General features: G+C 43.1%; 1 protein-coding gene across 2 annotated transcripts in view; it reads left to right on the plus strand.

The window, feature by feature from the left end:
- Positions 1 to 26,083, plus strand: part of SND1 (staphylococcal nuclease and tudor domain containing 1) — a 422,256-nt gene that overhangs the window by 259,595 nt on the left and 136,578 nt on the right. For both annotated transcript variants that reach the window (XM_011280535.4, XM_023250533.2), the window contains one exon: positions 12,848 to 12,989. In XM_011280535.4, coding sequence (XP_011278837.1) covers positions 12,848 to 12,989 — 142 coding nt within the window. The remainder of the gene's footprint in view (positions 1 to 12,847; positions 12,990 to 26,083) is intronic.

The raw sequence follows: 26,083 nt of genomic DNA on the forward strand, positions 1-26,083 counted from the left end.
TTGACGCAATGAGAGCTCAGCAGAGAGCAGCGGTTCACATGGTGGTGGTGATTATTATTAAATTGTTGAGCATGCTGTTGAGCCTGTAGCAAGTCCTCTATAGAAGATAACTACCGTCATCATCATCAGTTGTATTCTAAACCCTTATCCAGTTCAAGTCCCAGATCATAGCCCTCCCTCTTCTGAGTTCTTTTACCGCCTCTTTATCTTTTGAGACATTTAACATATGCCATCTGGCCTGTTTTTTAAGTGCATTTGTCATGTTGAGTCAGTGAATGAGTGATCAAACAATAAGTATTATATTGAGTGCTTCTTATGTGTCACACACAATGCTGGGTGTTGAGGACATAACATTGAACAAGACAGTTACAGTCCTTATAAGATGTACATGATTCTTTCTATAATTACAGTTGTGCTAGTAGTGAGTATGTGTGCTCAGGGCCATAGCTTATTCAGTGTGGTCAGAAAAAATCTTTTAAGTGATTTAAAAATGAGGTGTCTGGGTGGCTCAGTCAGTTGAGCATCTGACTCTTGGCTCAGATCATGATCTCATAGGATCGAGCCCCACATTGGACTCTGCACCCCGAGCGTGGAGCCTGCTTGGGATTCTCTCTCCATCTCTCTCTCTCTCTCTCTCTGCCCCTCCCCCCTCTCAAAATTAATAAATAAACTCTAAAAATGAATGAGGCCTAAAGAAGGAGTTTTTCAAAGATCTTGTTCAGAGCTAAAGAATGAAGAAACTATGTACGGGAAGGTCCTGAGCTAGGAAGTTGCTTGGGTTCAAAAGGCAAGGCCATTATTGCTGAAATGTGAGGATTAAGGTGATAAATGATTGAAACATTTACAGTTTATGATCCTTGAGGAAAAATTTTGAAATTTCTCTGAAGAATCACGAGAAATCATTGACAATGGAGTGGAGTAATTAGGTCAGCATTTTATAATTATATATCTTCCCCTCCCCCACCCCACTGCCCTCACCTTAGCTGCTCTGTGGAGATAGACTTGAACCAAGAGTGGTGTTAGGATGCTGGTTACCAGGGGTAAACAACTGGGTGTCACAAGACAGTGGTTGAGGAGAGAGAAAATTTGAGATCCAGTTTGGCGGTAGAACTGGTAGAACTTGACCATTGCTTGCATCAGGGCAGTGAAACTGGGTGTCATGTGTGAGCACCCTAAATGCTCTGAGTACAAATAACTGGTGATCGGTGGTGCTTCTTTCCCATGTGGTAAACACTGATGGTGCAGATTTGGGGGGAAAATTAAGAATTTCTGGACATGTTAAGGTTGCGGTACCCATGAGCCATTCACATGGTCCAGATCCCCGAAAATTGGCCTGCGCTTCATGCATGAACTTAAAACTGTTGGGGATACACACACACACACACACACACACACACAATTCCCAGAGAATATTAAGAGAAGAGTCCCTAGGCCAAGCCCCTTGTTTCCAAAATTTAAAGATCATACATGGTGGGGGGAGGCGGGGGGCATTACCTGCCAGAGAAACTTGAAAAGGTGGTTCCTGAGCTGTCAGAGGAAACTCCTAGAAACTGAGAGGAGAGAGCCTTACAACACAAGACTTGATTGTGCTGCTTCAAGGTCGAGAAAGATGAAGGTTGAGAACTGTCCAGTGGATTTAATAACACCAGTTACTGGTGATTTTAGAGCAGTTTCCGTGAAATGAATGGGCATAGGGAATAAGAGCTGATGTCCTCTTAACTGGACTATCCCCAGGAACAAGGTCTTACAGCTCTATGCTTTCACTTTTAGGAGTTTCCTAGGAATAGTAAATAGATAAATGTGTATAATGACGGTGTCTGTGTAGCTTTCAATCAGTGAGAAACGCAAACGCAAAGCATTCATAATTACATATGCTCTCATAGAGAAAGACAGGACAGTGTGAGGTCCTCCAAATTTCTTTGGGTATCTTGATCAAAACTCTTTGAATTCTCTGCCATCACCCATGTGTTCTGGGGTACCTCGTTTCCATTGGTAGGTTTGATCCTCAGAGTCTTACTTCTAGAATCCTGATACAACATCCACATGTGATTACGTCATACCAGGATTGCATAGTCACTAGGTTAGGCAGGGTTAAATCTGTAATTTTCTTTGGGAAGTATTAGAATTCTTCAGTACACTCAAAACACTACATTTCTTTTTTTTTTTTTTTTAATTTTTTTTTCCTTAATGTTTATTTATTTGTAAGAGAGACAGAGAGACAGAGCATGAGTGGGGGAGAGGCAGAGAGAGAGGAAGACACAATCCGAAGTAGGCTCCAGAATCCGAGCTTTCAGCACACAGCCTGATGCAGGGCTTGAACTCACGAACCGCAAGATCATGGCCTGAGCCGAAGTTGGATGCTTAACCGATTAAGCAACCCAGGTGCCCCAAAACACTATGTTTCTAACTACCCTTTTCTAAAAGAGTAGTTTCATTATGACTTAAGCCTTTTATCACTTGAGAAAAATGTTGAATTTGGCTCAAAAACTGGAGAGACAGTTATCTGATCTGATTCAGCTCTGCCCAGATAAACTCACAATCAGCACTGAATGTTAATTTATTTTCTTTTGAAAACAAAAACTTACACATTTTTATACCACAAATTATGTGTCAAAATTTTTGGCTTTAAATGCAGCAAATATATTGGGGTGCCTGGGTGGCTCAGTAGGTTAAGTGTCTGACTTCGGCTCAGGTCATGATCTCGCAGTTTGTGAGTTCAAACCCTGTGTCGGGCTCTGTGCTGACCGCTCAGAGCCTGGAACCTGCTTCAGATTCTGTGTCTCCCTGTCTCTCTGCCGCTCCCCTGCTCACGCTCTGTCTCTCTCTGTCTCTCAATAATAAATAAATGTTAAAAAAAAAATTAAATGCAGCAAATATAAATAAGCCAAAAGAAGAAAATGACCTGTACCACTACTCTAAAAATTGAAAAATTTCAATAAAAATACATCTATTTACCAAAATGTGGGTTTATGTTAAAAATTTTTGTTTTATTCGTAGTTTTTTTTTAATTTTTTAAAATGCGTATTTACTTTTGAGAGAGAATGTGTGTGCAAGCAGGGGAAGGTCAGAGAGAGAGGGGGAGACACAGAATCCGAAGCAGACCCCAGGCTCTCAGTTGTCTGCACAGAGTCCTAAGCAGGGCTTGAACTCACCAACCATGAGATCATCACCTGAGCTGAAGTTCTATGCTTAACCAACTGAGCCACCCAGGGGCCCCTAAAATTTTTTTTTTCTGCCCACTTTGCCCCTTTTTTAAATGATGTAAGCTATTTTTAGGAGAGAAACTTTAGTGCCTTGAACAGTGCCTGGCACATAGTAGGTGCTTAATTACTTTTTCCAGTAAATTATATTTTTCCAAATGAATGTCTTTTTGAACATATTTTTAATTAATTTATTTATTTATTTTGGGGAGAGTGCTAGCAGGGGAGGGTCAGAGAGAGGAGGGTGGAGGATCTGAAGCAGGCTCTACACTGACAGAAGTGAGCCCAGAGTGGGACTCGAGCTCATGAACTGCAGATCATGACCTGAGCCAAAGTAGGACATTTGACTGACTGAGCCACCCAGGTGCCCCTTGAACCATGCTTATAGTGTCTACCTGGTGTTATGTCTTCTTGATACACTATATTTAATCAGCTTAAGATTCTTGGATATTTAGTTTATTTGGATTGTTTTTTCCTTTCATAAACATTTGATTCCTTTAGCTAATTTATAGTCTGTAATTATTTTCTTAGAACAATCCCATCAATTAGAAGCTTAAGCAAAAGGAGAGCGTATAGTTTTTTTTTAAACATCAGCATCTGTAAATCTTTTTTGAGTAAAATGATAGGTTTTTGGTTTGATACATTCTTCTTCAAAACACTGATCACCTGTCTTAATTATTAATAAATGTTTACTAGGGCACCTGAATGCACAGTCAGTTGAGTGTCTAACTCTTGATTTCGGCTCAGGTGATGATGTCACGGTTTTTGAGATCAAGGCCCGCTTCAGGCTCTGCACAGAGCGCTGAGCCTCCTTGGGATTCTCTCTCTCCCTTTCTCTGCCTCTCTCACTCAGGATAAACAAACATTTCAAAAAATAATAAACTTTTACAAACAACTAATAAACAAATTAGTTGCCATTTCTCTCTGTGTCTCAAAAACTAGAACTTTCTCTTCCACATTTAAAAATTATCTATTTTTGTTAACTCTTTTAAAATGTGGGCTTCAAGAAAACAAATTAGACCTAATAAAAAAACTTTAAGATTCACTGGATCTAAATTGGTATGTCTCCAGGCAGAAATGTTCAATTTTAGTCCTCTAGTTTTTTATAATATTTCTTTTGATTTTAAATTTTATGTCACAAGTTGCTGATTTTTTTCTTTCCCCTATTTTTTTCTGAAGTTCTTATCTCAGGTGGGGTAGAGTTTAGCATGCCATTAATTTCCTTACCCCTGAGTTCTTGATTTGCCCATGAAATGAAACCTGTGCTTCATTAGACTGTCTTTTAAATTCTTTACTCTGCACATAGTATTGTAATTATCTCTCGAGCCATTTTCTGCTTCTGTAATAAATTCTTACCTCTTGCCTATAGAGACTTTGGAAGTGACAAAAATTGATCTGAAACTTTTAAAGAAAAATACATTTCAAACCTGTTAGTCATTTTCTTTCAATGTTTATTCTTTGTGACAGAGAGAGACCACATGTGAGCAAGGGAGGGGCGGAGAGAGAGGGAGACACAGAATCTGAAGCAGGCTCCAGGCTGTCAGCAAAGAGCCCGATGCAGGGCTCCAACTCACAGACTATAAGATCATGAGCTGAGCCAAAGTCGGACACTTAACCGATTGAGCCACCCAGATGCCCCTGTTAGTTTTGTTTTTAGTCGTGGTCTTATAATTGACATCCAGAACAGTAGACTGGTTGGTGTGCTTTGTTCTAGATTCTCATTGTCACTAACCATGTGTAAGCCGTGTTTTTAGATCAGTTGCATGTCCTTTTTCCAAAAATGTTCAGGATGTCTACTGTGGTTTTCCTATAAAAAGAGTCATCACTTCATTCTTAGAAAAGTAACAGCACAGTGTTTTTTTAACGTAAATGGTCTTTTTCTGTTATCATTGGTTGTGCTTATTTTTACCAGTTTAAAATAGAAATGGCACCTTTATATTTTTAAATCAATTTAATACTTTATTTATTACAAATTAGATGTCTACAATTTGGATAAATAACATGTTTTTTTGAGAAATATTTAACCTGAAAATAATTGGAAGATAAGTCTTCCAGTGTGTTAAGCTCCTCTAGATACCTTATTACTATGCTGATGGATAATGAAAGGAATTTATCTGTTGACTCAGAGTACTTATGAAGAGAATAGTGTTTCAAAAGCAATACTATATTTACTTACCTGACCTCAGAGAGTGAAGACATTTTTATGAAATACAATTTTTATTATTATTATTATTTTAATAGAAAGGAAGTAAACCAAGAAAGAGGAAGTTGTGGATCTAGAAAATACAACCCAGGATAGGATGTGAAGGGAATTTCCAGGGTCTTGGTGAAGAGAAGACCCAGGACATCCATTGTGCCACAGGCCCCACAGGCCACCTTGCAGAAGTCAGCAGGAGGAAGGAGGGGAGCATTCGGGGGGGGGGGGGGGGGGAGGGGGGCTGTAATGTAACAAAGTCTTAATGAACACTGAATATCGATTTAAGAAAAATCGTAATAATTTGTTGGGAAGTTAGAATATGGAGAAGTGGGAAAAGGGGTTGTTCGGGTGTTCGGGATGGGGGAAAGAAGGTGGGGTTTATTTTAGAAACTTTTCTGGACCTCACAAATTCCAAATCATAAGTTTGAGATAGTTCTGTGGACCGGCAGACTTGAGAAAGGACGTTCCTTGGCACGCCGCCTCCATGGGCTCCACACCTCATCCAAGTTAGAGAAAGTGGATTGAAGGTCATATAAAAGCAACCTTGGGTTGTTGATAGTTTATTCTAATTAGGTAAATAGTTACTTCTCCCACCATCTGCTCTTTCTATGCTAAACTTACAGTCCATAAAAGAAAAAAGTCCTGTAGAATAAGCCAAGGGCGTTGTATTTTCTATTGATGATAAAAATGCAGATTTTTCCACTAAAAGGCAATGACTTCATTTCTAAAGGTTAAATTGAATGGTTATCACAGTATAATTTTAGCTGGTTAAATTTGGGAAATTGAAAGTCATTCAATAAAAGAATAATCTCTGAGCCAGTATAGAATTCTCATTTGATAGAGAATTGGATATTATTTTATTCACAGTAAGCCATATCACATGATTTTATTTCAGGGTAGGAAAAAAATGTCAATGGAGATATGTACTTAGTAGTACTTTATTTGAACAAAACATTTCCTCTGTATAGCCAATTGAGGATGACCTCAGGCTTTCCTTTAGCCATTACCCAAGAATTAATACTTTCTTATGCTGCTTTTGGGAGACCGATAAGACTTTTTTTTCCTTCCTGTAACCCCATGATTTATCTCATCTAAACTGTTTTCTGCTTGAATTTTTAAAAATACTTTAATTCATTGAATAGTTAGATAAAGTAGTTTATCTGAAGCATAACAAGTGTTTCATTTTGAACTGGTTACCCTGAGCTACTTACAAATTCGTTGACGAGGGAAAAAAGTTTTCTTAAGTTAAAAATTAAAATATTTCATAGTCTAGGCCAATTTTTTCATTTTTAAAATTTGGGTATAATTTATATACCTAAAATGTATCATTTGTAATATCTAATTCTATGAGTTTTGATAAACATGTACATTTTGAGAACCAATGAATACATGTAATCATCACCATAGTCAAGACAATGGAACTATTGCATCATCCCAGAAAAATCTTCTGGCCCCTGGGAGTCAACCTCTAGCCCTTCCCCTAGTCCCTGGTGGCCACTGATCTACTTTCTGTCCTTACAGCTAAACTTCGTGACGTGTCACATAAAGGGAATCATGCGTTTGAGATCCGTCCATGTTGTTGCCTACATCCTTGTTACTGCAGAGTAGCATTCCGTTGTGTGAGTGGGCTGCAGCTGGTTTCTCCATCCCCTGTTGAGGGAGCTTAAAAGCTATTTCCAGTTTGAGGTGATTACGGATGAAGTCCAGACAATATTCTGGGGCTCCCTAATCTATTTCTGTAATGCGACTCGACTTTTTTCTTAGTTAGGCTGCCATGATTGTCCATCAGAATGCTGCTTTGCCCATTTTTCTTCTAAGCACAGGCAGTGTCTTCTCATCACCAAGCACATCACCAAGAGCTGCTTTCTTTTATCAGTATTGGACCTTTTGGGAAAAAAAATAGGTGGTAGACAAGACCAAGCAAATAGAAATATTTATGGACACCTGTCCTTTGCAGGGTTCCTGAGGGCGACAGGCACATCCTTAAAGTTTCAAGTCTGATTGCAGAGAAATATCTTTTCCTCCATATTTGGGACACGAAGCCACACTTGGGCTGACATGCTCTGCGGCTTTTGTACAGTTTGAGAAGTTCCTTCTGCCCTTTGATCTGTCCTTGGTTTGCAAGTTTGGAAGCTTTGCTTAGCCGGGTCGTCCTAACGTAATAATTGGTAGAGGGGTAAAGTCAGGGAGGAAAACGGAAGGTTGTGTTCTCTGTTGAGGGTGCCACCCATTGGAGCGCCAGCCTCCTGAGCTCAAAGCTGTCTTCCAGCTCAGTGCTCTTGCAGTTGTCCTCTTGCTTCATGCTCCCAGGAGTGGAGCCCAGAGCACAAGACATTGTTTCTCCCGCGCTCTGCCATGTTGGAGGCCTGAGTGAGGTTTAGTGCCAAGGAGGTAAATAGTGTGAGAAACTATAAACTACAGACAGCACTTAATGAAAGATTATTGATGGCCTGGCTCTAGCGCCTTTTTTTTTCTTGTTTCCTTATAATTTTGTGTTGTAGTCAAAGTGTTTTTCTCTAGGTTCTCTGCTATGTTCACTTCATTCCTGTTAAACTTGCACCTCACTGATGTTTCTGCCCCCGGTTCCCTCATACACACCTCACCAAGAAACATCAATAACCAACCAGGGAAGGTTGGTTGCAAATTTTTAAGTGCTTTGTTGTAATGTTGGAGCTGGATGGCACTCCCAAGTATCTCCCCCGGGGCCCCATTTTTATCTAGAGATTATCGCTCTGTACGCACAGCTGCTTCCTCACGGAGAACCATAGCCTCATTCTGTGAATTGAAACGTCAACTGGGGCCATAGAGCCCAGGTTGTGAGAAAGAGGAAGAGTGTGGAGTGATGGGTGACTTTCTTGCCCTTCTAGTAGGGAATGTACTACTTTTTTGTCTTCCACACAGCTGCAGGAAAAATCCTCCTGGTGTGAGGAGCCCTGAAAAGTTCTGTAACTATGGCGATGAGTTGTCACAATATGCCTTAAAACGTGAGTGTGTTTGGGTCCTGTCCTTAGCTATTCTGATCTCCCCGTTCTTTTTTCCCCTCCGTATCTGTTACCTGTTCTTTTGTATACACAGATTCTGCCACTTCAGTGTTATGATTGGTTGCACCCAAACAGCATTGTGCTCTGGGGCCCTTTAGCCTCGGGTCAGGGCCCGCAGGGTCCTCCTTTGCTGGAGGGGGCGAAAGCCAGGCAGCTTGGGTCAGGTTGGTGGGCTTCTTTCAAATTGAGTTGCTCAACCGCTAGTGGAGCACCCCCTCGGTACTCTAATAAGCTCTACACGTGTTTGTTTTTAGTTCTTTTTGCTGTGATGTTAATCTAAGAGCGACTGCGATGATGAAAACCAATTAGCAGTTCCCTTTTGAGACCTGCTCACGATAATCCTGATTAATGGTTAACTAATAGGTTTACTCTGATTCCCATTTCCCTGCACTGTTTTGTGTGTTGGGATGTTTGCTTCTCGCCAGTAACTGTTACTGTTAATGCCTACTCTGTGGATATTTTCAGTGGAAAAATCCTAGAATTCACTTTGCTAAACTTCTAGTACAATCTGACAGCCTCAAGCCTGTTCCAGAATTCACAGAACTTTGATCTATGTAAATTGTGCTCTTCTAGGATGCAGAGGCCACGGGTGTCTGAGTAGTGTACCGTGGAGCTATCCTATGCCTGCCATGCCTCTGCCTTGCCCCTGCCTTGCCCCTGCCCTCTTCTGCCCCCAGCCTGCCCGCTCTCCCAAACTTGATAATTCATTGTACTAAATGATCTTAAATGTGTTTGCTTACACAGCGCAGGTACTTTGTAGAGACCAGTTGCAGTCTAACTGCTGAAGGGAGTTTCTTACAGGCATTGACATATGTGCCTGCATTTGGAAGAGGTTTAGCCTAACGGGCCGGAAGTGAGGACAGCCTAGGAGTATATAATGATGGTGTCTTTATAACCTTTCCCTCTCCCTCAGGGTCATCCTGCCTTTCTTTGGGGTCATTCTAAACCCCATTCCTATAAGTTGGAGGTATAGATATCAACATCCTTTGAAATGAAGTCACCCCAGGCACATTTGTTGCATCATTACTTTCTCAATTTCAAGGTTTATTGAGGAGGCAGAAACATTCCTTAAAGAGATGCCATCCACGATAGCGAGTTAAATGTAGCTAATGCAACCTAAAATTAGCTTTTCTAGGATTACAGGAAAATGCTTATGTATGTTTTGTTTTGGAGCACAGGTAATGTGGAAACTAGCAGTGCAACAAAAAAAGACTCACCTGCTCAGAAGTACAGTTGCTTCTTGATTATTTACACCAGTGGAGGGGAATATTGGTACAGAAAACTATAGCTAATTTATCTGCTTGGATTCTCAAAGCCTTGAGCCAGTGTCAGGCCAGGTAACTATGGCAAGTAGATTCCCAGGCCTCGTGTACGTGAGTCACAACATGGAAAACCTGAGGATGAGAGTCTCTGCAACCAGACTTCAAAACAGAAGTATTTAATACCGAATATTCTTACCTCGAAACGAGCCTTCTGTGCCAGAAGTCTGAACGTTGTTATCTCTTTAAATCTGAGGCCTATAATTTTTAAATTTAACAATACATTTTGGAGTACAATGTTATAAAGAAACCTTTGGTTTCACTAAATCTCACTAGGTCTTCCTTCAGGATTATTGGAGACTATCAAATGTCATGTTAATGGTGTCATTTGAACTTTCTCACTTTACTGTCCTTAGGGTCCACCTGGCATCTTCAACTCCTCAGTGGGACCTAAACTGCTCTTTATTTTACTGTTCCTCATAATCTAGTTTCTCTTACTTACCTAGTGTTGAAACCTTAGAAAGGAGTGTGAAAGACTGAAAAGCACATGGCTGTACGTACTTGCATGGGCCCTTTGGAAAGCCAGAGTTCAGCCACGTTCAGTCAATTTTATGGTGATAACAGTCAGAACTTCTAAAATCCCATAGCTAAATTAGCAGGGAATGGTTTATGGCTACATCACCTGAGGGAACTTGTCAATCTGACTTACCAGTCTTTTCATTTGAGCCACTGAAACAAATTTTCAGGTTTTTAAGAATTTTTGTATTGAAAAGGAACATGCCAAGCAAAGGAAGCAGTCGAGATGACAAGGAAAGACAGACACCATTGTCTGCCTGGGATGGGGATTTGAAAGAGCTGACATCCTCTTACATTCAGTTTAATTGACTTTATAAGGATTTTTTATTCTTAAAAATCTATGAACTTGAATAAAATTTCCATCTTTTCCCTTAACGGGTGGTTCATAGGCATATCATCTTCAAGCCTTTGGAACACTTGCCTCAAGAGGATAAGGGAGCTCCGTGTCTTGTCTTGCAGTTTGGCCTCTGGAAGTAAATACGGACAGTTGTGGTAGGCTTTTAAAATTTGTTTTCATGCCTTCAGTTGTCGTCTTTGGCTTTCACTTCTAATCTTTGTCATAATCAGTGGCATGTCACATTCTCTTTGCCATCTTCCCATATGTTGTCTCTGGATTAGGACTTAAATTGTAGATTGAAACTTAAGAGGAGTCAGGAACATGTATTTTGTTTTATTACATGGCTGATAGTCAGGTACCTTTTGTTTCTCCTTGGTTCCCAGTCTGAGAAATTATCTCTCTTGATAAAGTAGGTAATCCTCTAGCAAAATAGGGTGAGAGTCTGCTCCAACTTTCTTTTTGTATTAATATCTGTGTGTGTGTGTGTGTGTGTGTGTGTGTGTGTGTGTGTTGCTGTTATTCCTATAAGCACCTTTCTTTCCCTCCAGATAAATACATCCATAAGACAATGAGCAAAAGTCTGTTTCTGAAAAATATAGATGACTGCAGTTATGAGGGGAAAGGCCCTCTCTTCAGAGACATTAAGTTGCCTCGTGATTTGCGATAATCAATTTGATAATTGTTGTTGACTTACTGGCTCAGCTCATGAATAATGTCCCAGATTTAGACTAGTGTGGCAAAAGGATTTTAATCAGGTAGTGCTTTCTTTCTCATGGAGCATTTGTCTTGCTTGACTGTTCTGGACTTCCGCCAACTGCCCGAAAGGCATTGTCCCGCTGTATATGTATAGTAGAATATGTGTTGCTTAAGTGTTCACTGGGGGAGTTCCCAGCCCACTAAAGCTCATTGTTACTTTACCTTTTACCAGTGTGCCATTAGAGACACCGAGAATGATGACTGTCTCTCCTTTTCTCTGAGAATCTGTTTGAAGGGAAGGATGAATCTCATTACTATAAATATTGTTTTCATCGCAGCCTACCTCACTGCTTCTGAATGAGAGGAGCCCCCTTTGGCTGCTGTGAAAGCTCTCAAATACTTGATGGCTTGTTAAATTTTCATTATCTAATGTGCATTAATTTAGATACAATAGCTCTGTTGCTAGGAGCAGAGTTAGAAAGGAAGAGCTTGGCGAGTGCAGACTGCTTGTGTCTCAGGAGTCAGGAAAGTGTGCAGAGCTTGCTGTCCTCAGAAGGAGTTGCCAGTTCTGCTGGCTGGGCTGAAAACCTTGGAAATTCTGACATCCGCGGACTATTCCCCCAGCACATGCAGTGTGATGTTTTGATTCTTGCTTACTCTATCATTTGTCTAATTAGCTTGAGAGAGAATGAAAACTGAGTTCTGTAGCTGATAGCTCTGAGGTTCAAAATGTCCGTGATTTGGTTACTCTTGACTACTCTTGACGGTAGAGTGCGTGCACTTTGTGTTTTGCGCGTGAAAAAAGTTTTAAAGTGCTATGCAGTTTTGTGTGTTTTTCTTGTTTCTATAATTATTCATGCTGACTTGATGTGATACAGGTCCCCATGAACATGTCCTACTGTTAGAGATTTCCCAGGCTGGGAACAGGAACAGTGTGCCCAGGTCCCAGCTCACCCCTGAAAAGCTTGTAGAATAAGGCTTGCTGTACAGGCACCCAAAGAAGGCTGCACTCTTCACGTTCAAAAACAGTGAGCTCTGAATCAACATAACCTACTGAAGATTAAAGGCGAACTACTTTGAGTTTCTTGGGAAGGGGCTTTTGGTAACACAGCCTGGGAGTCACTTTTTTTTTTTTTTTTTAATGATAATTAAAGGTTAAATTAACCTCCAAGGAACGTTAGTATTGGTCTTCTCCCCTCAATTTATGTTGAAGGGAGAAAAGCCCTTTTTTCCATCCTGTGAGGAGTGACATTTTCATTTAAAAGCACTTTCCTAACTTGTATATCCGTTGAGTGCATAGGAACAGAATCGAGGAAAGCACACGGAATGTTCTGGAAGCCTCTGATTAACTATATTTCTTCTGTCGACATCACATGGGTATCTTGCCTATGTCATAGTTTCAGAATAGTCTGATCTTCTAGGGTTATTTGCCGACGAGCTTCCTGTGGTCTGCCAGACTTTTTGCCCTAGAACAGAGAGAAAGAATCATTTGCTCAGATTCTATTACTTTTTTCTAACGATTCTTTTCTTTTATCCACCAGGATACCCAAAAAGCAAAGCAGTTTCTGCCCTTCCTTCAGCGGGCAGGTCGTTCGGAAGCTGTGGTGGAATATGTCTTCAGTGGTTCTCGTCTCAAGCTGTATTTGCCAAAGGAAACTTGCCTTATCACATTCTTGCTTGCGGGTAAGTCTTGTGTGTTCTGTGTCCTGATAATTCTTCCTGGAGCTCAGAAGTCCTGCATGGAGGTCATGTGCCTTCCTTTCCCTTGTGTTGTGGATAGGACCTTGAACCCATCTAGGTGTTTTAGTCTCTAATTGAGACGTGAACACAAAATTTGTAGATTTGACCCCTCTGTTACGGCAGACCCAGCACTGCCCTCTCCCTGTTCCTCATTTCTACCAACCACAGGATAGAAGAGTAGAGTAGCTTAAAAGTAGCTTAAAAATGTATCCTTGCACAGCCTGAGTGAAGGGAATTCCAGACAAAGGAAAATCTTGATGGAATTCTCACAGTGGTTACTTCCCATCTGGGGTGGACAACGCCTGTCATGTTAGTCGTGTGCAATCACCCAAAGGGCTGACATACCCTCCCCTCGTATCTCCTTAGGCAGTGCCCTTTGTCTCTCTTTTATTCTTTTCAGGTGTCATTAGGATCCAAATCTTTTGTGAAAACTCAGACATGACATTACCTTCACAGCAAGGGCAAGCCACCCTTTCTTTGCTGACTGAACGTGCATCTCTCTTACCCTATCTTTTCTTCTAGTAGCTTAATATTTCACAACCCAGTAAGACTCTGTATCAACTGTGCTCTTCGAGCAATTTACATTTATGCATTCAAGGAGCAGACTGCTTTATTTCTTCCCTGATGGCAGATAATAAAGTTATTTATTTCTAGTCAGTACTTCGCAGAGACTGTGCTCTTTGAGAGAGAGTGTCATTTTACTTCAACACCCCACACTCCACTCCTGTACACACAAGCATTCACTCACTCACAAAGGACATATTCCGCCGTGTCCTCCTGGTGCACGTCGCCTTTTCTGTTGCTACTCTGTTCCCTCAGCACTCCTTCTGTTGGATTCTTGAGTAGAATTTGCCACGGGGGAAGAGAAATGGGAGCCACACTTGCTGTCCCCTGCCAGATTGCCTCAGCCTCCTTTTCCTAGAAGGCACCGAGAGTTTCTTCTCTGGATAAGGGCCTCCCCCAGGCCCTCACTAAATGGGTTGTTATGTGAGATAAATCACTCACCAAACACATGGCCGTGACGCTCACTGCTGCTGCTGGGCCGCCACTTCTGGCTGAGGCTCTCTCTCACACTCTTTAGAAGGTAATGATCACTGCACAGCTCTGCAGGCTTTCTGAAGGGACTAATTGAAGTACGCCATGAAGCTCAGAGGCAGCTGCAGAAAGGAAGGACCAAACCAAACCCATACCACACTGGAGGGCTGTGCTCTTGTGAGTGTGGCAGGGGTACACCGAGGGGTAGTGTGGCAGCGTGTGAGGGAGGCCATCTGTGCCCTTTGCTTAAGATTTCCGGAGCGGAGAAGTTTCTTATCAGTGAATTCTTGTTGTTACAGAGTTTGAAGTATATATTCGGCTTCTCCTTTGCTCTGTACCTGCAAAACAAAAGCGTCCTCTTTGGCAGTGTGGAGCTTTATCCCTGAGGTGAACAAGAGAAAAAGGATCATTCTTTCTGGGAAGCTTGGCCACAGGTTTATAGGGGAAAGAAAACATTGAAGTTCTGGCTTCTAAACTCAAAACGACCTGAATGGAGCCAGCTCAGAGCTTAGACCTATCCTGGCTGGATTTTTTCCGCAGAACCCTTCTGGTTGTACTTTCTTTCCCGTGGAGCATTTGTCTTGCTTGACTGTTCTGGACTTTAGCCACCTGCCAGAAAGGCATTGTCCTGCTATATATGTATGGTAGAATATGTGTTGCTTGAGTGTTCACTGGGGCAGTTTCCAACCCACTGAAACCCAGACTCATGCAGCCTGGTCACTCGCCTCTGCAGCAGCCAGTTCCTGTGTGGACTTGGCATTATTCTAAGCTTAGCAATTCAAAAGACAGTGCCTGCATTAACATATATTTTGAAAGATAGATTACCAAGGCAAATACATGATAAAATAGAAGCTTTTACAGTTTTCTCCTGCCATACTATATGCGGTTATATTCCGCGTCTTCTGGTTTCTTTAGAAACCTAGCAAGGATACAGGACAGTGAAAAGTTGTAAGAGCATGCAAGCCTCGGTTTGAATCTGCACAAGCAGGTGACTTCAGGGAGGTTTTTACTCTCTTGAAGCCTTAGTTTACACTTCAGTTAACTAGAGAGTGTTTGTTGCCTCTTGGGATTTTTGTGAGGGTTTAATGACATGTACAGAGAGTTCAGAACAAGCCTGTCATAAAGTGGATTATCCCATAAATATGTTTCCTTCCCCTTCCTCTCACAAAGACTTGGTGAATTCGTTCACAAGTAGAGCTTTTCTTAACTCTTACATGGAATGGTATACTTGTACAGTGCGAGTGCACAGGGCTCTGGCTCTACCGTGGGGACGCTGACCTACCCGAAATGGAAATAAATCAAGGAAAGTTACTGTTCTAGCCTCCTGCTGAATGAGCAGAAAGCTCACTGAAGGAAAGGCCCCTGGCTTTTTCCCTTTGAGTTTAGAGCAAGCAACTCTACATCCTGGTAAGACGTGGTCCTGGGTGTCGGGACGCTCTAGAGGGAAGACAGACATGCAGACAAACTGCAGTATTGGGCACTAGGTGAGAGAAGTATTTACAAGGCACGCAAGTAATACAGAGGAGGGAATAAGTGGTTACGTAGACAGAGATCAGAGATGGCCTCCCTGAGCAGCTGATACCTGAGCTGTGTTTTGAAGGACAAATGAGAGTTTGCAGTGCTGGCACAGGAGGGGCAAAGGAGGAAGAGCCACGTTCTAAATACAAAGGTGTAGAGGTTTGATATATCTCGGTGTGTCAGACAACTGTGACCCCTTTGGTCTTGGTGGAGTATGAAGAGTTGAGGGGTTCGGGTGGGATGAGGGTGCGAATGCAGACGGGATATACCGTGGACCTGCAGAGTCACTCAGGGTATTGAGCAAGAGAGTGACATGCTCACACCTGTGTTAAAGGAAGTTTATTTTGGTGAATACATTGGAGTAAATGAGGCTGGAGGCTGAGAAAGCAGTTAAGAAGCAAGAGGGGTGGGTAGAGGCCTAAAATCTGGCAGTGAAGAAGAGGAGAGGTCGGAATAATATTTAGGAGAAAGACTTGGTAATTCAGGGAAGGACTGGATTTTGGGGGGTCAGAAATGGGGGTGTCATTGAGGGTAGGAGGGAAGTAACTCGTCCAAGGCTCGAGTGTTTGGGCACATTGGGATGTCCACCAGCACGGGCAACACAAAAGAATTGGTTTTAGGAACAGATAATTGGTGGTGAGAGGATTAGGCGGAGAATCCTGGGAGTAATGTTCAGGAAGCCAAGAGAGGAAAGAATTCCAAGGAGTCAGCAGTGTCAGATTTTACCTAAAATATCAAGTCGGTAAAAACTTTGAAGCAGTTTTATACTGTTTATCAATTAGTAAGTCACAGATGACCTTTGTCGGTGCGATTTCATCAGACTTGATTCAGCTAAAGTCAGATTACAGGCGATTAGGGTGTAAATGTGGGAAATGAGGAACAAAATCAAAAATAGAGTGCTCATTACAAAATTCTCACAGAGAATGCAAAAGGAATGCATAAAAATGAAAGCTAAAGGGTCACAGTAACAACCTAAGGATGTCAGCGACTTGAATGCTTTTATAACCATAATTCTTTCTCAAGACTAGAACAGAACCTGGCTTGTAGTTGGAAAAGCTATTCAGTATACCTACTGTTTTCTTTCTTTCTTTCTTTCTTTCTTTCTTTCTTTCTTTCTTTCTTCCTTTCTTTCTTAATGTTTATTATTCATTTGGAGAGAGACTGTGAGCAGGGGAGGGACAGGGAGAGAGGGGGACAGAGGATCTGCAGCAGGCTCCGTGCTGACAGCAGAGACCCCGATGTGGGGCTTGAACTCATGAACTGTGAGATCATGACCTGAGCCAAAGTTGGATGCTTAACTGACTGAGCCACCCAGGCACCCCCCGGGTGGTTTTCATAACACCAATTACAGAAGGTAAAACTTAACAAAATCTTCTTGGCAAATGAGGATATGAAAAGCATGGATGAGAAAATATCATAGGGAGCATGAGATGCACTGGTCTGAATTCTGAGGACAAGAAATGAAGAAAGGCTGCAAGGAAATTATTAGCAGAGCAATGACCTAAAGGAGACTGAAGGAATGAGATGGATAGAGAACAGGGAGGAGGGAGTGTCCTTAGAGGAGGGGACCCTTGGTCCCCTGAGACACCAACTACAAAGAACACTGAACGTGGGTGTAGACACAGATGCAACATTCACGCTGTGGGGCAGTTCACCTGGTTCAGTGAACCTCGTTGCACGGCTTTGCAGGTGAAGGTGGATGTGGCTTTGCAGGTGAGGGTGGATGTGCCCTACATCATGGAAAAATGGCTTTCTGCTGGAAACAATGTCTCTCTGCAGCCAGGAGGGAGTTTGCGCTGTGATTCTCAAGGGGAAAGTCAAGGGAATTGTTCAGCAATCCCATATGTGCTGCTCTCATTAATCCCAGCCTTTTCAGAGAGCCCTCTGGACTTCAAGGTGGGCTGGATACTTTCCATTTTCATGTGGCCTTTTTTGGGCAGACGGCCCCGCAGCTTGATAGGGAGTGGCATTTGGCCCAAGCCAGCTGGCCTCTCTGTCACGGTTCCTGCACCCCTGTATGCGGAATGGTTGCTTGGTCAGATGGGATGGCAGGTGGGGCTGGGCAAAGTCAGCTGTAGCTAACAGGTCAGTGCCTCCTGATAGCTATCGCCCTTTAGTCCTTTGAGCACCTGGCTTAGGTTTGGTCGGTGAGCAGGTGACCTCACACCATCAGAACGGAGACTGTTGACGGTCCCTCTGCTTGCTGCTGTGGCCTCCTCCTGTGCATACTTATTTCTTTCACGGAGGCGATCACAGTCAGGTCTTGTCTTGAGTTCGCAGAGAAGCCAAGATGCCTGGGCAGCCTGCATTTGTTTAAGAGCATCCTTTTTCCTATCCAGCATTTAGTGCACTCCGTGCTTTTCCTTCCATTAGAACAAAAGCCGTTTACCCCCACTCTTTGGTTTTCATTTCTTTTCACTTGTCATGTGTTTCACATTTTAGTTTCCTTGTCTGAAGGGACAAGTGAAGTGCACGTATTTGCAGATCACTTAGCCTTTGATTCACATTTTTATTTAATGGCACCAGTGGGCATGGAGAGTGTGTCATTGCTATGACCTTTATAGTACATTGCCTCATTTTGAATGACTTTCTTAGCTCTGGGGTATCTGGGTCATGCTAAAGGCATGTAGTCCTGTTGGCTAAGCAGAGCAAGTATCCAGGTAGTGCTGGTAAACAAATGCCCGAATTATAAAAGAAGAATAATTTGAGGTTGCAGTGCAAAGTAATCCAGGTAGTCTTATATCAGGTTATTTGGTATCTTTCGCTAACTCACTGAGCTCACCCCATTTGCATTTCCTTGTTCCTGAAGCTAGGACAGCAATATGTATGAGGAATTGTGGACTCGGGTAGGTTTGGAGTGTGGATGCCAGTCATCTTGGTTGGAACTCATGGTACAAATCACCTAGAAGGCAGCAGCCACCTGGCAGGGGGTTCCCATGTAGATCACAGTAGGTGACTTTTAATTAACCAGTTACCTAGTCATATGAAACAAGACCAGAAAATGAGACTTCCCTTTGCCTGCCCTTTGGCATTTTCAATTTCTCTCTCTCTCTCTCTCTCTCTCTCTCTCTCTCTCTCTCTCTCTCTCTCTGATTACAGCTTCCCAGTGCAGCTGCATTATGACAAGGAAGGCAGTGAAAAAAGGTTCTAGATATCTAGGGTTTGATAAATTATGATGTGCATGGTGGGTGAACTAAAGGTTCGACCGTGTGTCCTTCCACCCTGAATGTCTTTCAGTAAAGTAGCTCATGTCCTTTCTTCTTAACGCCTCTTCTTCACAACCAGTTCTAATAGGAATAACAACTGTCTGTTTCTCAGTAGACCAAAAACTTCAAATGAGAGAGAAAAGGGAAGGTGAACAGGAATATCATCCCCATCTCCTGGCCCCAGGAATGGTGGATCCCCATTGATTACCAGTGCCTCACCAAATTACACAATTAAAACCGATGTATGTTTGAGTGAGAAATCCCATTCTGCTATCACAGAGGTGCTAATGAATCAGGCTGTTAGGTGGTTGTTTTTGCTGGGCTTCTATCCTTAATTAAGCAATTACGGGGTCTGCTGATACTTATGAATTCCTTTCAGATGCTTTAATTGAATTGCAACTTAATGGGTATTTGTAAAGTGGGGTATTCTCTCTCTTGGGACTTGGCCAGTTTGGTTCTGTGTCCACCGCCTACTTGCTTTCAGTTGGGTCCCAGTACCGGAAATGGGCAGCTTGACATGCCCATTTCTGGAGCTGCACTAGTTCTTCACTCTTAAAGATACCATTGTATGAAGTTTATGAATTATGTTCATGTCAGGATGTCCTGGAGGGCCACTCGTGAGGAAAACATTAGCGCAATAAACGGGTTAGGGGAGACTTTTTTAATGAGGCCAAGATTTTGTAAGCCCATTATAAGAAAAAGCAGTCTTTGATAGGTAGATTATGGATGATGCATAAATTAATATGACAGTTTCTGCTTCCCTGAATAGCTTTTAGTCTAATAGTGTAGACAGCTATGTGCAAAACTTGAACAAGGAAAAATAAAAAGGAGTTGTGAAAAACATAGGCAACATACCAGGAGAGTGCAAAGGAAAAAAACAATTAATTGGGGAACGGCAGAGACTTCACAAGAGAGGTGGCATTTGAACATCCAAGATCGGGAGCATTTCTTTTGGCAAGCTAGGTGTGATTGATCTAGACAAAACGACTTAGCCTATATTATTAGTTCTCAGGAAGAGTAGCCTGAGGAAGTGGTTTTGCACAGGCGCGTAAACCTCCTTCACTGCCCTCCTGCCATTGAGCGTTCAGTGAGTGCTCTCCCTGCGGCTGCTGGCCTCTGCACGTATACGATACCACCAGCCCTGGTCATGTCACGTGGATGAACGTGCAGGCCTACCAAGATAGCCTGATTATCTCCCATCTTTAGATCATGAATCATCCCCAGAATGAGCCTCATCATGTTTGTGGGTCATTCAATGGCATGGCTATTTAATAATTTATTTCCACTTTGCATTGGCTAGGAATTTAGAAATACATAAGTTCCAGCCTTCAAGCAAAGTAGTTGTGTCTACTGAAGTAAAGAAATGAAGAAAAAAATACATGCTTAAGAAGGCTAAGAGTAGGGGAAGCATGCTTTAAAAACTATACAAATGAAAACCGCTCCTGATTTTTCTAAAATAATCATGTACATTGTGATACTGTCAGGAAGGCTAAGGCAATCCTGGTTTACAGCCCAGCAGTACAACATCCGAAGAGGGGTGGAGCTGAGTGCTGGTTCAGCGCAGGGCAGGGGAGGCCTAGGGTATGATACTCCATCCAAGGACCACCTTTTTAGGAAGGATGTCAGCAGATTGCAGAAGGATCAGAGGAGAGTGAGCAGGACGGTAAGAGACCTAGAAATGCCAGGACCTGAGGACTAGTCGTAGGTATCAGAGGAGACTCCCAGGATGTAATGGGTATTTCAGGGTCCAGAGGCAGAGATTCAGTCTATTCGGTAGCCATTTCAATTTTTTTTTTTTTTTTTTTTTTTTTGGAGTCAGTAATAAATAAAGACATCAATAAAAATAAGATTTGTTCAGCATGGTTTAATGGCAGTCACAGACCTGGGAGCTAAAACTCTTAAAGACAAATTCTTGCTCTGCTCTCCTGCTTCCTGGTTAATTGTTTCCATCCGACTGGTCTGCTTATCTTAGTATGATGCTGGGACCTGGAGGTGAGGACCTGGAGGTGAGGGAGACAGCAAGGCCCACATGGCAGTTCTGTGCCAGCCTGTCTAGAGACCAGCAACCGAAGGGAAGCATGTTAGCGGTGCACAACCTTCTGTGGAGCCCAGCAGACTGCCGAGGGTGGCGCAGCCTCCTAACTGGGATGCTTAGCCCTCGCCCTCTCGGTTGGGTTTTCTGTGCCAAGAAGAGAAAGATGTTGATTTATCCTCAGCTGTTACGGGATGGGCTCATTCACTCCCTCTGGATGGATGGGTCAAAATTAAGAGAAAAGAATCCTTTCCTCCCAAATCTTTGGACTTTTGCCTTCTACTGTTGCTTTTTACTCTTGATGCTTTTGAGTTTTAATAATAGTTGAGACAAGAGAAAAAATATCCTGGATGGGAATTGGACTGATTCCATGCAAAGCTAATAAGAGCTAGTAGAGTGGTAGAAAAGGGTCAGACCTGGGAGCTTTTCCTTCAAGGTTCCTTTTCTGTTCCTTCTCCCCCCCCCCCCCCCCCCAATTGACCGTTCTTTCTGGGTCGGTTACAGGTTATGTAGGCTGCCTTCCACCTGGTGGGCCTGGTGGGACTGGTGGGGAGGGACTGGGAAGCTGCTCTCTGCTGGAGCGTTTCCAGTACCAGCACCTGTCTCTGGTTGTGCCCAGATACCTCCGTTCTAACTCCGTCCTTGTGTTTACCAGAAAAGTACATGTCAGTGTGGGTTTTTCATTGTCATCTTGTTAGCCTGTTGGCATTTGCCAGCAGCCATTTAGTAGAAGTGGTGGTAAGCAGCAACGTCCAGGGTTGGGCTACTCTCCACTCCCCCTGCCCTGTGGGGTGTCTATTTGGCCAGCCTAATAGTAGAAAATGGCAGGACCTGGATGCGAGAGAGGGAGTATAAATGGTGTGGTAATTTGAAATTAAAGGGAAATGCTTTGAAATCTGGTAATGGGCAGCCCCGGGGTGAACAGTACACACTGCCTATAAGACTTCATCCTGGTTGCTATGGGAACCACCTCTCACATCCCCTTTTCAAGCAGAGCTATGACTGGGTTTAAAAAAAACATAGTTCCTCATCATGAAAAACTATCTTTGCCCCCAAACCCTAGATCATTGCTCACCTTGGATTCCTTTCAGAAAATTTTCCTGAGGCTTCCCCAACCTGGTGGACTGTCTGTGCCACTCTGTGCCTGGCCCTTGGTATAAAATTTGAATGAACGGCACTAACACTGACATGAGAATTAGAACACACTAGGTGCCCGGTGTGGGTAGCTGGCCCTAGCACACCCTTGTGTTGCCCCTGAGTGGACGCCACAGGTGTTTACTCAAGGAGCTGGGTAGAACCACTGGCCCCATGATACATATCCTCAGGCCTCATGTATGTGGGGCTCCAAGGAAGCCCAGAGATCTGCCCTTAGTCTCACTGCCATGGGATTGGTCCCGGATTCTGATGTAGGGCTGCCAAGCACAGAACTTGTGGGAGCAAGAACAATTCACAGAAGTTCCTTTCATATCTGAGAGACATCTGAGACACAACTGCATTCTCTGTCGTGTTCTTTCGCCATTTGCACTTTCCCCCATTTATTTAAATTACCATGTTAACCCAGACTATTAACTTTGGTTGTGTGTGTGTGTGTGTGTGTGTGTGTGTGTGCGCGCGCGCGCGCACACATGTGTGTTTTGTTTTTGCTTTTTTAACCACCCTTTGCCTAGGATAAAGTAAATGAAGTCTACATCTCTGTTCAGTAGCCTTTGAGTCCTGGACATATGGCTCCCTTCACGGTTGGCTTATAGGCTTCTAAGTGGGCTCTGGAGAAACTTTGTTTAAGCTTTCTGGATTCCCTGTAGTTTTTCCTTATTATATCTGTGCTTTGCAACAGTAGTCCTGACTAAACCCTAGTAACTCCCGTGCTTACCTTCACTATATGTAGGAAGTTACTTAAATTGACTACTTCGTCTACAATGGGTAGAGAAGTTCCCGTTTCCCTGCCCTGGTGTGCCTCCTTCTCCTGAGCTTGTACATCTGCTAGTGATTTTTCTAGGGTTAATTTGGGTGTTTTTATTTTTAAATTGGAACATGGTGTCTGTCTCTTCTCTGTGTGTGTTTTGGATGCAGCCCCTGTGCTAGGCATGCGGTTATTAACTCTACTGATACACCAGTTCACTCATTAGCATTTGCATTTTAAATTACAAGCTAGAGCAGACGACATTTATGCTATATTTGTACCATTGCCTTCTTCATGAATGATGTCGTATGTGCAGGGAATTCAGAAATAACTCCTCTAGGGCCCTGATGTATTTTAGTCTCTTTCAGCTATTTCTTTTTCACTCTTGATTCTCATTGTTTGATAGGGATTTTTTTAATTCTGTTCTAAGTTTAGACCTATTTGTGAGTGCTACTGATTGGGAAGTGCTAATGACAACCCAACCCTTTGTATCAAAATAGGCATATTGCACAGAGTGGCCACCTTTCCCTTTCGCATTGTGCTCCTGGTAAGCAGTGCGCTTTGATTAGAAAGGAGGGAATTTTCTCCTCCACCGTTTGGTGGGCGAGAAGACATGGTAAAGGGCACTTGTTCTTGCTTGTATTCATGCTCAGATCCCTCCTTTTTATAGTTGATTAGTCCACGGTTATTTGTTAAACCTGTTATTGCATGGTGCTGCATGGGGAAGAAAGGGAAACTGTATGCCTTCACGGAGCTTATTTTTGACAAGAAGCACATTTAGATTGCACTAAGGACAGCACATACTTTAATAGTATGAGACCAGGTTAGAGGTGGCCTTTTTAAGTTTAAGTTCAGTCCTCTTGGGGGAACTGTTGCTATTGGCACATGGTGACTTCAGCACCTCGGGCACAAGAACCAAATCAGAAATGCCCACACATGGGGGCGCCCGGGTGGCTCAGTCAGTTACGCATCCGACTCCGACTCAGGTCATGATCTCACGGTTTGTGGGTTTAAGCCCCATGTCAGGCTCTGTGCTGACTGCTCAGCCTGGAGCCTGTTTCAGATTCTGTGTCTCCTTCTCCTCCCCTTCTTGCATTCTGTCTCTCTCTCTCTTTCAAAAATTAATAAACATTACCCCCCAAAAATAAAAAAATTTAAAAAGAGAAAGAAATGCACAGCCATGGATCACGGACCTGGGAGTGGAACCTTCCTAGGCTTAGATTAGCTTAAGCTAGTGTTTGGCTGGTTTCTGGCAGGAGATTAGGGGCAGAACTCTGGTACGTAGGTCTGTGTTCATGCCATCGTGCTGTTTCTTTGTGGTCTTCAAGTTTGGTTCTCTTGAGTTCTGTCACAGGGACCCTTCCATTTGGTGAAATCTAACTTAAAACATCATGAAAAGTCCTGGGAAGTCATATGGGAAGTTGTGCATTCTGGGTAAGCAAGCAAAAAATTTTCCAACTAATATAAACAATTTCTGTTCCCTCCCTCCCCACTGTCCTTCTCACTAATGATCTCCTCTCATGTAGTCATCATTCTGCAAAGTAGCTGCTGGAATAACCAAAACATAAAGAGTTGCATTTGAAGCTCGTGATCCAAGTACAGATGTGTTAGTTTAGAACCTGATCCCACTAAGGTGTGTCATTGTCACACATGGCATTTCATACAATAATAAAAGAAATTGCATGGTAATGGCATTTTTATTTTAAATGTTTATTTTTGAGAGAGAGAGGGAGATAGAGCATGAGCAGGGAAGGGGCACAGAGAGAGAGAGAGAGAGGCACAGAATCCGAAGCAGGCTCCAGGCTCTGAGCTGTCAGCACAGAGCTCAACACGGGACTCGAACTCAAAGATCACAAGATCATGACCTGAGCCAATGTTGGGCGCTCAACCTACTGAGCCACCCAGGCGCCCCACGCGGTAATGACATTTTAAGCCTACTCTCCTGTTGACCCATTTCATGCTATGAGACTGGCCTCATGGTAAAAACTGCCACATCACATTTACTCCTTATTCCCTTAGCAAATAGGGTTACCCTATGAATGAGTGCTTAATAACTTTTTCCAGTTCCAAATCCTACTTCACATTTGATACAGCTCTGTATATTTTTCCTTGATTCTGTTAATTAGCCTTGTAATAAATTCTTACCTAGAAATCTGCTGATTCAGTGTTCTCCAGGAAACTCAGACCAACCACTACAAACATTGCGATCAGATCTCCAAATGGGCTTTGTTGTCTTGAGGGCCCCATAGGCCTGTGAGGGGTCCTTCCGTTTAAACATGTAAGAGTTCAGGGACAGTTCTCCCTCAAAACTTTACATTGGTTCCTTTCCCAAAAACCAAAGACATGTGAAGTCCTTTGGGAAAGCTCATGGACAAGACAATGTTAACAAAGAATTCTTACCTAGTCTGTATTCCTTTTTTTCATAGAGGTGGTCCCTGTTCGGCACATCCATTGTTTGCTGTGTACTTTAGTGGCTTCCGTGAGCTCTGGACTCCACATGAGCTCTGGACTCCAAATCCACGGGCCTCTGTGCCTCAGTGTTTTCTTATAGCCTTTAGTGTCTTTTAGTCTCTGTGCCTTTTACCTAGCAAAACTGCTCTCCATGAACGAAGTTGGGCCTAACAGGGTGTGCACAAATAGCATGGAGGAGATGGGGGGATCCCTGGAGACTGGCGAGTGGTAAGGCTGGAGCCACCTGTGCAGTCAGATGACGGTGCATTTGGTTGTTGGTGGCAGGCATCTAGAGGGTTCTTTCGGTAGCATTTGTAAATGCTGCCTAATGATGCTGTTGGAGGCAGTTGAGACAAACCACTCAGTAAAGAACTGAGGAGTTCCCACACACTGTCTTTTGTGTTTTCATTGCATGTGTTATCCAGGTGAAGGGCTGATTGCTGCCAGTCACTCCCTGTCCTGCTGAGCTGGCGCTTCCGAGGGGAGGGCTGGGGCTGCCTGTGCTCCCCCAGCTGCCTAGCCATCCGTCCCTCTCGTGCTTCTCTGCACCTTCCTCCACTACGTCGTTGGCTTCTGACAGAAACCTTGAATTAAGTGGGTTAGGAATAAACTGCTTGAATGCGTTTGTGCAAGATAGCTTCTCTCACCAGCTATCTGAAGTGCTTTTTGAAATACACGGGAGCCCTTTGTAAGCTGCTTTATAAGCTGTGAAGTCCATTGTTGCTGCTCTCTGCAGCCAGAGTGTCTCTAACCTAAGTAATGTCGACTTGGCTCCGGTCCAGGGCTTGGGATTGGAAACTCGCGTAAGCAGCAAAGCCGCCCACCAGAGTCACTAGCAGCTGTTGCAGGTTGGAGGATTTGCAGAAATTGAGATTGCTGTTCCCAGATATTGGCA

Source organism: Felis catus, chromosome A2 (genome assembly GCF_018350175.1).
Source record: "Felis catus isolate Fca126 chromosome A2, F.catus_Fca126_mat1.0, whole genome shotgun sequence".
Taxonomy (NCBI): domain Eukaryota; kingdom Metazoa; phylum Chordata; class Mammalia; order Carnivora; family Felidae; genus Felis; species Felis catus.